A 13,195-nucleotide genomic window follows, 5' to 3' on the forward strand; every position below is an offset into this window, starting at 1 on the left:
TTTGTTACTAGACTCACAGTCCTAACTCCTACTAGGGGGAGGCGGTAAGCTAATACGTTAAGGCTGCGGCAAAACAGCGGGTTACTAAGGAGATAATATCAGCGCCCGTTACAGTATCGGAGGGGAATACTAATTCCTTCATTATACAGCTAATTCGTTCATTTACACATCATATACATACTGCGTGCGGAAAGGGTTATGTGTCTATTTTACGAAGCGCTAAGGACGCGTGAAACTGGAGACTGTATCGCTGGATCGCCTTACTCGTCTGTATTGTGCGCTCCCAGCATGTTACAGACGGGGAATCTTTAACCGCACGTTACTGTATCGACCTGATAGGAAGGGACAGAATGTCAATACAAATCCTGCACCTCCAATTCTGTAACTCTGTGCATCCACTGAAATTCCCCCAAACAATGGAGCTTGGATGTTTCCCTTACAGCTCATCATACTAAAAGATATTTTCAAATTCTGGTGTCACCACACAGTAACAGCAGCACAAACACCTTCCACTGCCAGGCACATTGTGAACTAACACAAAACCCCGCAAAAAAGACACTCAAAATCTATAGTGCAATCCCAACATAACATAACAGTAATAACACCAAGGACTCAAACAACAATAACCCTACCTGTGAATAAGCAAGGGTAAATATTACACTGGGTCCTAGGATAACAATACACCACCTACTGAGGAAACAAAACAAACCCGATTGCTATAGATCCCTATACAGACACTACATGCTAGTAGAATCTCTCATCATGGTCACACACACAGAGCAGAGACAGACCCTCACCAAATACAGAATACAAAATAAAGGAGCACAAATTAGAAAAAACTGAAATGGAAACCCCAAGAAGCCAGACTCTGTGTATTAACAATGGAAAAACAGAACCACCATTCCTCATAAAACAATAAAATCAAGAAACAAAGCATCAGTTATAATAGTAAAACCATACTAATAAAAGAATATTTTAAAACTACTGATAAATAGAATTTCTATTATTTATTTATTTAGGAACTTTTATATACCGGTATTAGTGGGAACATCATACCGGTTTACATTTGAACAAGAAAGGCTTGAAATTACATGTTAACAGGGAGAGTGAACTGGGAGGGGGATAACAAGGAGCAGTATGGAAAGACAGAATAACGTAACAGTAACAGGCATAACATTAACAGTATAGCTAGTTCCTTAATATAAGGAAGATGTGATCACCAGGGGGGTGGTGCAGGGATAGGGTGGGAGGGAATCTATTCTGGATAGGCCTTTTTGAATAGTAAAGTTTTTAGTTTCTTTTTAAATTTGAATAAACATGGCTTGAGGCGCAAGTGAACAGGGAGGGAGTTCCAGAGAGCGGGGCCTGCTATGGAGAGAGCACGCTCGCGAGTGGAGGAGAGGTGGGCTGTTTTTAGAGAGGGAACATGTAGCGTGCCTGTGTTGGTGGATCTGGTGGGGCGGGTGGACTGCGGGATATTGAAGGGGATGTTGAGCCAATTGGAGTTGTGAGCGTGGATGGATTTGTGTATAATTGTCAGGGTTTTGTAATGAATGCAAAATAGAATGGGGAGCCAGTGGAGGTCTTTGAGGATGGGGGTAATGTTTTCGTATTTACGTGTGTTAGTGATAAGCCTTGCAGCTGCGTTTTGCAGCATTTGTGCAACAACAAAAACAACAACAAAAACAACAAAAACAACAACAAAAACAAAAACAAACACCTTAGCCCAAGTAATACTGGTGGCTTTCAAGTCCTCATGAGTCCCTCCTTAAGTAAATGAAACCTGTACTTAAGTTACTGATACCTATACTCAAGTTAATGAGACCTGTGCACTCCGTCATCTGTACATAGTTTCCCTCTATTCCCATAGTTTTCATTCCTTTACTTCTCATCTCTCTATCTGCCTTTGTTCTCCTCTCTTCCCCATCCCCACATTGTTAATTGTTATTGCCAGTTATTTATTTTACTATCATTATTATAAATATTGTTTTATCGTTACACTGTATTTTCCACCTGAGTTCATTGTAAACCGGCATGATGTGCTGCACGAATGTCGGTAAATAAAAGTTAATAAATAAATTAAATAAATAAATAAATTTGTAGGGGTTTTATTGTGGAAAAGGGTAGCCCTAGGAGGGAGTGCGTTGCAATAGTCTAATTTGGACTTTATGGTAGCTTGTATTACTGTGCGGAAATCCTGGGTGTGCAGTAGGGGTCTGAGTTTTTTAAGTACGTTAAGCTTGAAAAATCCTGTTTTGAGAATGGAGTTGATGTATTGTTTCATACTTAGTTGGTGGTCAAGGAAGACACCGAGGTCCCTAACAAAGGGTTGTGCTGTGAAGAGATTAAATTTAGGGTTGTTGGGCTGAGGGTGGGTGGGGGAGGTTTGCGAGGAGATGAGGAGGAGCTCAGTTTTATTAGTATTAAGGGCAAGGTGTAGGTCAGTGAGCAGTGAGTTAATGGCTGTAAGACAATTTTGCCAGTGATCAAGGGCATCAGAGATGGAGGTATGGATGGGGATGATGATCTGAACATCATCTGCGTAGAGGTAGAATTTGAGCTTAAGTTCAGATAGGAGATGGCAGAGTGGGGTGAGGTAAATGTTAAAGAGGGTAGAGGAGAGTGATGAGCCTTGCGGTACTCCTTGTTGTAGAGGGTGTGGTGTGGAAATGTTGTTTCCTATTTTAACAGAGAACTTTCTGTTAGAGAGAGATGATTTGAACCAGGCGAGGGCTAGTCCAGAAATGCCAATGCTTTCTAGACGTGTTAGGAGGTGAAAGTGGCTAATGGTGTCAAAGGCAGCCGAGATATCGAGGAGGGCAAGGAGGAAGCTGCGACCTTGGCCTAGGCCTCTGAGGAGATGATCGGATAGGGAGAGGAGTAGAGATTCGGTGTTAAAGTGTTTCCAGAAACCAAATTGGGAAACGTGGAGGATAGCATGATTTTCTAGGTGGTCCATAAGTTGAGAGTTGACAACCTTTTCCATCAGCTTGGAGATGAGAGGGAGGTTGGATATAGGGCGGAAGTTGGATGGGTCTTTAGGGTCTAAGGTGGGTTTCTTCAGAAGGGGTTTGACTACTGCATGCTTGAGTGAGTCAGGGACCGTCTCTTGCGCTAAGGAGCAGTTGATGACATCTGCTAGGGCTCTGGCTATGGTGTTGGGTATGGCTAATAGGGCTTTTGTTGGGATGGTATCATTGGGATGTGAGGCAGGCTTGGGTTTTTGAAGGATATTGACGATCTCTTTAGAGGAGGTGAAGTCGAGTGTGGCCATTGTGGGTTGGGAGGGTGAGGCCATTGTGGGTTGGGAGGGTGAGGGGGGGGATAGGTGTGTTGGGGGGGTGGCATCTATTGGAGGGGGGAAATCTAGCAAGGATGTTAGAGATTTTATTTTGAAAGTAGTTGGCAAGTTCTTCGTATTTGGATGCTGCTTCGTTGTCTGGAATGGAGGGGGGGGGGGAGAGGTGGTGAGACTTGTGACGTAGGAGAAGAGCACTTTGGGATTGAATCTGTGGTCATGGATTCTAGTTGCGTAAAAATCTTGCTTATGTTTGAGGGTGGAAAGTCTGTAGTTGTGTAGAGCTGTTTTGAAGCTGGCGGCGTGTTGTGGAGTTGGATCCTTGCGCCATTTTCTTTCTTTTTGTCTAAGGTTGTTTTTTAGGGTTTTTAGCTCTGAAGAGTACCATGGCTTTGTGGGTTTCGAGGAGGCATCAATGACATGTTTGGAGAGGGGGCAGAGCTTATTGGCAATGTCTTCAGTGAGGCTGTTCCAGGATGTTATTGCTGAGTCAGGGTCTGAACAGATCAGCCTCGGTAGGGAGGACGATAGGGCGTCTGCTAGTTCGTCGCTGGGGCAGGTTTTCCTGTATATTATAGTGGTGCAGTGGGTGTTACTAGGGGGGGGGGGCTTGGTGGACAGTAGGGTTTCAATTAAAATTAAAATCATATACTTTTTTTACAATTTCCCAAACACCAATAAAATATTTCAAAACAGCACATATATCAAATAACACCCAATAGTTAAAACTAATAAGGATTTTAAAAAGCCCCTGCTGTCCATACCTGGGAGCTCTTGATTTCCAGTCACCATGATATTGTCAAGGATTAGGAGGTTATCCTCTCCCTCACACATACTCACATGCCCATTCTCTCTCATACATACACTGTCACATACATACACATTCATGCTCTTATACCACCATAACCGCTTGGTCTCACAGACACTGACACACTCTCAGGCTGTAAGACACCCTCTCCCCTCCACACACTCTTACTTCCCTGGATTTTCTCATACACACTCATGTTCTCACTCTCACTGGCTCCCTCACATACACACAAACACACACACCCAGGCAAGCTCCCAATCATTCTCACACAAATACACACACCCAGGCAAGCTCCCAATCATTCTCACACACACAGACCCCCAGGCAGGCACCAATTCATTCTCACACACATATACACCACACACAGACAGGCACCTATTCTCACACATACAAACCCCAGGAAGACACCCATACATTCTCATACACAGACACACCCTCAGGCAGGCAACCATGCATTCAAACACATACACCCCCAGGCAGACTTCCATTCATACACATGAACACACTAAAGGCAGACCCCCCCTCTCTTTCTTTTGCCAGCAACATCAGACCCTCTCTCATTCCTTTGCTGCCACTGTCACAGCTGCCGCGTGGCTATTGGGGAGGTGCTGAATGCTGCTACTGGCACTGAAGCCCATTCTGCTGCCTCCTCTGTGCAGGCCCCGTAGGTTTCCAGTTCCTTTATGCTGATCTCGTACATTGTGGGATCCGAATAGAGAAAGTGCTACTCTTGCACATTCTCAAAGATTACATGTGCCAATCAGTAAAAAGTAATTTTTTTTTTTTTTACATTTGCTGTCTGATCTTAGTTTTCTAATCGGTTGGTCACAGGCTTTTTTTTTCCACCTTCCCTTTCTTATTTTTTTGCCAATTCCTTTTATATTGTCTTTTTTTCTATTTCTTTTCTCTCCATCTGTCTTCTTCCCTCAAACACACAGTCAGGTTCTCATTCTCACATGCTTTCTCTCTCACTCACACACGCACACAGGCTCTCACTCTCACATGCTCTCTCTCATACAATCATTCATACACACAGTCTCTCACTGGCACATGCTGTCTGACTCTCACACACACAGGCTCTTTCTCACTCCCACATGCTGTCTTGCTCAAGCACAGGCTCTCACTAATACATGCTGTCTCTCTCACCACACAGAGGCTCTCACATGCTGTCTCTGCAAACATTCAGGTCCTCACTCCCACACACAATCTCTCAGCTCATCTCATACACGCAGACATACACACTCTACAGGCCCTCTGCCTCTCTCTCATCTCTGGGCCTCCTATTCACGGGTCACCGCAGGATGGGCTCTGCAGTGGTCCTGATCTTCTCGGGCCGCCCGCAATGTGGGATCCACGGCGGCGGCCCTGCTACTGGGCCGCTTCCTCATCTCAGGCCGCTGCGACTTGGGATTCACGGCGGCCCGTAGGCGCTGCTCCTCTTCTGCATGTGGCTGATGCTCCTCCTCCTTCCTGCCCTTGCAGCTCCGGCAGGAAGGAGGAGGAGCACCTGCAGGTTTGGACGTGACCTTTTTCTTCTGCCATGGTGACATGAGCTCCACCACGGCCCTGCCGATCTTCTCGCTGTGTGTATCCGGCACACAGCACAGCAGTAGTTCGCTGCTCAGCCGCCAGTGGGATGAAGTCCACCTGTGGCTGCATGAGCCTTCATGTCTGCCATCAGCGGCTTGGCGCCCTAGGCCCAGGCCTAATTCGCCTAGTGCTTCCACTGGCTCTGCTTGTTCCTCTTTGTTCCGTCGCGCCTTGTCTTATCTGTCCTGGCCTGATTCTGTGGTACTGACCTCTGCTTGGATTCTGAATTCACTCCTGATCACTGCCTGCCCTGACCCTTGGCCTGGACCCAGATACCGTGTGCTCGCTGCCTGCTCTGACCCTTGGCCTGGCCCCAGATTCCGTGTGCTCGCTGCCTGCTCTGACCCTTGGCCTGGACCCAGATGCAATCTGCTCTCTGCCAGCCCTGATCACTGCCTGCACCTTGATGTCATCTGTCCCTTTCTTACGGGACTTTCGCCTAAGCCCTGCCAGGCCCTGGAATCCCTAGGCTCAACCTGCAAGCAACGGAGCTGGTATAGGTGAAGCTCCTGCTCCAGTCCCAGTAAGAGCGAGCCTACCAGCTGTCGGCATGGGCCTAGCGGGTTCGCCTGCTAGGCCGCATCAACTATGCCACAGCCTAAGGGCTCACATCCGTGACAGGTTTATTTTATTGTAATTGTAGTTCAGTTTATTCATGGTTTTCTGTGGGCCAAGTCCATACCCAGTGGACTTTATGATAAGCCTAATACCACATGGGATGCAAGTGTCTTTTGCAGTGCATGAAAATGTAATATATATGTTGAAGTGATATTTTTACTTCATAAGATTGTACTTTGAATGTCCCTTTTCTATATAACATCTCCCATTTAAGGTTGGGGAAGCAGTTAATAAGAAATTAAAAAAAAAAAGCATCATTTTTAATTGTGTGGGAAGGGAAGGGGAGATGAAAGCTTGCACCAGTCATGAGTGTGCCACATACAGACTCCTACCATTCACCAGCTTTCCACATTCCCATGGGCAGATGCTGGGGAAGGGTGGGAGGCTGATGATGGGGTACTCCAGCTCTCTTGATTTCATCTGACGAGCCTTTGGGGGGGGGGGGGGGAAGGTTCATTTCATCCCTTGCCTCAGACAGCAGATTGCCTTGAGCTGCCCCTGCCTCATACTCCGTTTCAGAGGCTGTTATGACTTCAGATAATGGCCTCTTTCATTTTTGTGTAATATGAGATCCTGTTTCACCTTAATGCAGTTATTTAAAGCATTATTAATATACTAGATAAGCCTTTAGATTGAAAGTATTAATACCCAGGCAAAGATACGAGTACCTATGAGATACAAACAACCTCAGTCCTCTATGCCAAAGCTCCAAAACCAAATCTAGTACAAAATGGCACTGCTAGCCAATTACTTCATCAGTGCTATTATTTAAAGGCAAAAATGGATTAAGGATAATGAACAGTGACATATTACACCACATCAAGTAGACTATTTTGCAATGAACACCCAAAATGCAGCAGGTCTTAATGAGTACAGCTCTTTATTGAGTCTACAGATTGTGACATTCATTGGTTTAATTTTAATTTGTATTATTTTTAGAGACTACAAAGCAAGCTTTTGCTGCTTACACAAGAGAATGAAAGTAAGTTTAGAAGCTTTTTTATGTAAATATATGATGCTGTTTGACTGTGTTGTAAGTAAATTATTCTTATTTCATGTTATAACTTATAGGCACAGTCCCCGGTTTCCTGTAGCAATTGTTTTCCAGATTCTGTGCCAATTATATAGCAGATTTCCAAAATTTTGCAATTTCATGTCTTTCATTCTGCTAAAAAGTCAATTTTATTTTAATATTTCACATTGTTTTTAAATCCACTTTTATATCATGCGTGTCCAACTCAATCGTTGAGAGCCACAAACAGGCCAGGTTTTCAGGATATCCACAGTGAATATGCATGAGATACATTTGTATACAATGGAGGCATTACATGCAAATTTATCTCATGCATATTCATTGTGGATATCCTGTAATCCTGGCCTGTTAGTAGCTCTTGAGGGGTAGAGTTGGATACTTTGCTATATAAAATACAAAAATTGCCATGTATAAAAATTAACCATTTATCAATTAAAAATATACAAATATTTTAACTGTAAAATGTCACTTTTGTTTTGAATTAAAATATAGTACAACCATCTTTTTATATATTTATTTGAAAAAGTCCTTGTTATCTTTCTGAGTATATGAGTTCATGTATACTGAAACTGCACCAGCTGTGACAGAAACAGCTGCAGGCTTCCAAAATATGTCAAGGTTTTATCAACTGATGTGTGGTTGGCCATATATGCAAATGAAAGAACTTTTCTCTAAAGATGAAATTCTTTTTAAGGGATATCTCTCTGGGAATTATATCAAAATTATCACCCTCACCCTTTGGATGGGACTAGATTAGAGAGCAGAATGGTTTGATTCTTATCAGCTTTAGCTGCAGCCTACCCTCTCCCCTCTTGTTCCCTGCAAGGTGTCTCAGAAGGGAGGGGCCTAAGCATGAAGCAGGGATTAATTGCAGGATGATAAAACAGAACACTGAATTAGCATGGGAGAACTTATAGGTCAATACAGTAAAGTGTGGCCGCGGTTACCCTGCTCCTAACCCACTTTCTACCCACTTTTCGGCAGCGTTAGCCCTTCCTGCGATACACAATCCCCTTTAACCTACTCTTACCGAGTCCTTAAATCACTGGGTAACCCCTTCCGCCCGTATGTATATTACATGTAAACGATCGAATTAGCTATTCCTTCCCATACAGTAACGCGCTCCCCAACTATCGCTTTTTTACCCTGCCGTTTTGCCACACGTTTAACCTGCTAACTTACCGCCTACCCTTACCCCTGCGTTAGAGGCAGGGGTAAGGGTAGGCGGCAAACTTTCCCCCAGCCCCTGCTCACCTGCCCTGGCCGCGTACATGGGTGCTGGTCTCCGGGGCAGCCCCAGTCCTCTCTCCCCTCCTCCCGAAGCAACGAAAGCGGGAAAAAGCAAAAAAAAAAAAAAAAGAAAAGTTGCAAGAGAGAGAGGGGAGAGAGGACGGGCAATCCTATGCTCGGGATTGCCAGTCCTCTCTCCCCTCCTCCCGAAGCAAGGCGCGAAAAGCAGCCTTGCTTCGGGAGGAGGGGAGAGAGGACTGGCAGTGAAAAGCAACGAAGTGACTTACTTTTATTGCAGCCACCCTCCGGAGACGGACATCGGCGACGAGGGACCGCGGCTCCCCTGCCTCCAGCTGCCCGCGAAGATGGACGCATCGCACGGGCGAAAGCAGCCCCTGTGACATTTGAAATGACAGATACCAGCGTGTCCGTGAAGCGTTAGGCCAGCGCACCCAGGATACTGTATAGGCGCTCTATACAGTAAAATGGGTTGCGCGGGCCTAACGCTTCACGGACGCTTCTTAGACGCAGCTTGCATTTGCAAGCTATTTACTGTGCGTGCGGCAACCGCAGATGCGCCCGGCACTAATGCAGCTCTTCCTACCGCTCCTTACTGTATCGACCAGTTAGTTTGTTGATTGTGTGGCAGAATGTAAATTATGTGGCAATAGACTAATAATGCAGTTTGTTTTGCAGCTGCAGACTTGCAGGAGTCTGGGGGCACTACTTAGAGTAATTGTGTATTGTAGTTGCCATTGTTTTATTGATTTTGAGGATATTCTTTATAGTATTTATTAATTGTATTCTTAATATTGTTACTGTAACAGTTATTAATTTTAAACATGGGAGTATCAGTGAGGAAACATTAGAAGTAGCACTGGCTTAGACATTGTATCCACTTGTGTAGAAGTACTGAATGAAAGAATCCCATAAAGTTTGTCTTCTACTAATGATGTAGATATGATTGGATATATTATCATTCACAGTTTGTAAATTAGTAGGACCTTCTACTTTGGCAAAATTCAGATTTATTTTCAGGAGGAAGATCTTCTATTCTAGAAACAAAAATTGCAGTTGTTCTAAAATTAACTAGGAATACAGGCCTGGCACTACCGGATATGCATACTATGCATTTGCATGATGTGGCACATCCGGGGCGGGGGGCCAATGGCAGTGGGAGAGAATGCGTGGCCACTGGTGGAGCATAACCCAATGGCAGCCGAAGAAGGAGAGAGGCTGCAAGCTGCCGGCGCTCAACCTGCCAGCAGCCGAAGAAGGAGAGGCCCATCTTCTGTTTATGTGCGTGCGCCCACGCATAACTTCCGCCCGAAGATAACATTCAATTTTTCTTGAACCAACAGGCAAGTGGAGGGCAGGAGCACCCTAAGAAATAAATCCACTAGGATTTACAGTGCTGTGATTATGAATCGCTTACATTGCCTTAACCAGTGCAAGACCAGCCTGCCTGATAATTGAATTGGCTCAATAAACTCTCTTGATTTTTCAAGACAACTCCTGTCTGTAGATATTTTTCATTCTTTTGAACACACCTCTTTCCTAATGGATTCAGTTTTTCTTGCCATGTATTCCTAACAGTGATCCACCTGGTCAGGTTGCAGGAAGTTATTAGACAACTACAGAAATGGCTAACTGACCATTGTTTATTACTCAATAAGAAGATGACACATTCTTTGGGTACTTAAATCACAAGTGGATTGTGATACATTACAGGAGGACCTTGCAAGGCTGGAAGATTGGGCATCCAAATGGCAGATGAAATTTAATGTGGACAAGTGCAAGGTGTTGCATATAGGGAAAAATAACCCTTGCTGTAGTTGCACGATATTAGGTTCCATATTAGGAGCTACCACCCAGGAAAAAGATCTAGGCATCATAGTTGATAATACTTTAAAATCGTCAGCTCAGTGTGCTGCAGCAGTCAAAAAAGCAAACAGAATGTTAAGAATTATTAGGAAAGGAATGGTTTAATAAAACGGAAAATGTCATAATGCCTCTGGTTCACTCCATGGTGAGACCGCACCTTGAATACTGTGTACAATTCTGGTCGCCGCATCTCAAAAAAGATATAGTTGCGATGAAGAAGGTACAGAGAAGGGCAACCAAAATGATAAAGGGGATGGAACAGCTCCCCTATGAGGAAAGGCTGAAGAGGTTAGGGATGTTCAGCTTGGAGAAGAGACGACTGAGGGGGGATATGATAGAGGTCTTTAAGATCATGAGAGGTCTTGAACGAGTAGATGTGAATCGGTTATTTACACTTTCGAATAATAGAAGGACTAGGGGGCATTCCATGAAGTTAGCAAGTAGCACATTTAAGACTAATCGGAGAAAATTCTTTCTCATTAAAGCTCTGGAATTTGTTGCCAGAGGATGTGGTTATAGCAGTTAGTGTAGCTGGGTTCAAAAATGGTTTGGATAAGTTCTTGGAGGAGAAGTCCATTAAGACTATTAATCAAGTATGTTCCGTTTCATAGTAATGTACCGCCACATTTATTCGCATAGTCTTATTTACTCATCTTGCTACTCTATTACATTAATTGGCTGAAATGTAAATATTGCTCTGTTCTTTCTCTCCCCTCTTCCAGTTCCAAGTTAATTGTTCCCTGTTTTATTGTAACTTTCTCACAACCTTTTTCTGATTCCCTGTATTTAAAAGTTCAAGGTTCTTATTGAGAATATTGTTTATTACGCTACGTTATGCTTTCACACTTTGTTAATTGTAAACCGGGTTGATGTGATGCCTGTCATGAAACTCGGTATAACAAAAAACATTAAATAAATAAATAAATAAAGTTTACTTAGGGAATAGCCACTGCTATTAATTGCATCAATAGCATGGGATCTTCATAGTGTTTGGGTAATTGCCAGGTTCTTGTGGCCTGTTTTTGACCTCTTTTGGAAACAGGATGCTGGGCTTGATGGACCCTTGGTCTGACCCAGCATGACAATTTCTTATGTTCTTATGATTTAGTGAAGTTTAAGGAAGTTTGGTTATAAAGAACCTTAGTCCCAATCCAATCAGAGATTGAATTTGGGAGTTTTCTTAGACTCCCAATTATCTATGAAACAGCAAATTTGTCATGTTAACAAAACTGGTTTTTATAAGCTTAAATTAATTCGACCATTAAAAATGTTGTGACCCCCAATGTGCTTTTGAATAATCGCTCAGACCCTAGACCTTAGTCACCTGGATTAGTGTGCTTCTCTGTATATCAGGCTTCCTGACAGGCTGATGCATGCTTTACAGTTAGTGCAGACTGTGTCCGCTAGAGTTATTTCTGGGACCTCAAGGAGAGAACACATAACCCCTGTTTTGAGAGATCTACACTGGCTCCCTATTAAATGAAGAGGTAGATTCAGGTTGGTTACCATTGTTTTTAAACTTTTGAGAAAGGTATCTCCATGTGTTTTGAGAAGCTATCTTGAGTGGTACATTCCTGGTCATGCTTTAAGATCACAGGAATCCCTGCTTTTAGTTGTCCCGCTGGTCAAAAAATTCAGATGGGTCTGTACCAGAGGGCGGGCTTTCTCCTCCGTGGCAGCACACGAATGGAACAAATTGCCTGTTACACTTAGCAACAGGATTTTAAAATGCTCAGGAAAGCTTTAAAGGCAGAGTACTTTCATGAAGCATTTGGATGAGCTGGCATATTAAGTACTAATGTATCTATAGGTTTGTAATGTCTTAAATGTAAACTTTTGTATTTTCTAATACTATTTTAATATTTTATGTCTGTTTTTTGTAATCTGCACCGAACAGTTGTCTGGAGGTTGCGGAATATAAGATCTTAAATAAATAAAATAAATAAATCTCAGCCCACCACGGCCCGAAGACAGCAGAAGGCCCAGGGGGCCGTGGTGGAGCTCATCCCACCACGGCCCAAAGACAACAGGACAGGAGGCCCGCAGGACCATGGGGAGGGTGACGTGTGCAAAGCTGTAAGGTTTTCCTAGGGTACCTAATACCCTTCTCTATCTATGGGTTTTGGGCTGCATCAAATATACTTCACCCAGCAAGGGGGGTATATATATTAGGGCATAAACTTCTTCCAAACAATTATTGGGTGTTCAGGTGGATTCGGAAGCGAGTTATTCTGCATTGCAGTCTTTATTCTCAGGCATTTGTGCTGGTTAATGTGTATGGTTGCAACTATGATTTCACTGCTTTCTATTCTGACCTTGCAATCCAATTGGGTGAATATTCTGCTCTGCCGTTTGTACTGGGAGGGGACTGGAACACTTGTTTAGACCCACAGTTGGACTTTTCTGGCCCATTAGCATCTTGTAGAGTAAGTGAATCTCTGACAACCTTGAATCAAATGTATGGTTTAATTGATGTGTAGAAAATGTTCTTGCCCTTCTCGGATATGGAAGCTGAACTTGTGCTTTTTAGGGAAGCAGGCTTTTCTTGATTTAATACAAGCTGGGATTGCTGATTTTAACCATCATCATAGCCTGGAGGACTATGACCTATCCTTGCAGTGGCATACTCTTAATGCTGTGTTGCAGGGAAAAATAATTAATTGTGCAAACCACCTTAAAAAAATGCTAAGAAGGAGCAGGTTCAACTAGAGAGTGAGATTGTACAGCTGAAAAA

The 13,195-nt window shown here is 43.6% G+C and overlaps 1 protein-coding gene across 5 annotated transcripts in view; it reads left to right on the top strand.

Annotated features, from left to right (window-relative positions):
* VPS8 (VPS8 subunit of CORVET complex) overlaps positions 1 to 13,195 on the top strand; it is an 818,099-nt gene that overhangs the window by 553,767 nt on the left and 251,137 nt on the right. For all 5 annotated transcript variants that reach the window (XM_029606199.1, XM_029606197.1, XM_029606196.1 and 2 more), the window contains one exon: positions 7,254 to 7,296. In XM_029606199.1, coding sequence (XP_029462059.1) covers positions 7,254 to 7,296 — 43 coding nt within the window. The remainder of the gene's footprint in view (positions 1 to 7,253; positions 7,297 to 13,195) is intronic.

Source organism: Rhinatrema bivittatum, chromosome 6, assembly GCF_901001135.1.
Source record: "Rhinatrema bivittatum chromosome 6, aRhiBiv1.1, whole genome shotgun sequence".
Classification (NCBI taxonomy): Eukaryota; Metazoa; Chordata; class Amphibia; order Gymnophiona; family Rhinatrematidae; genus Rhinatrema; species Rhinatrema bivittatum.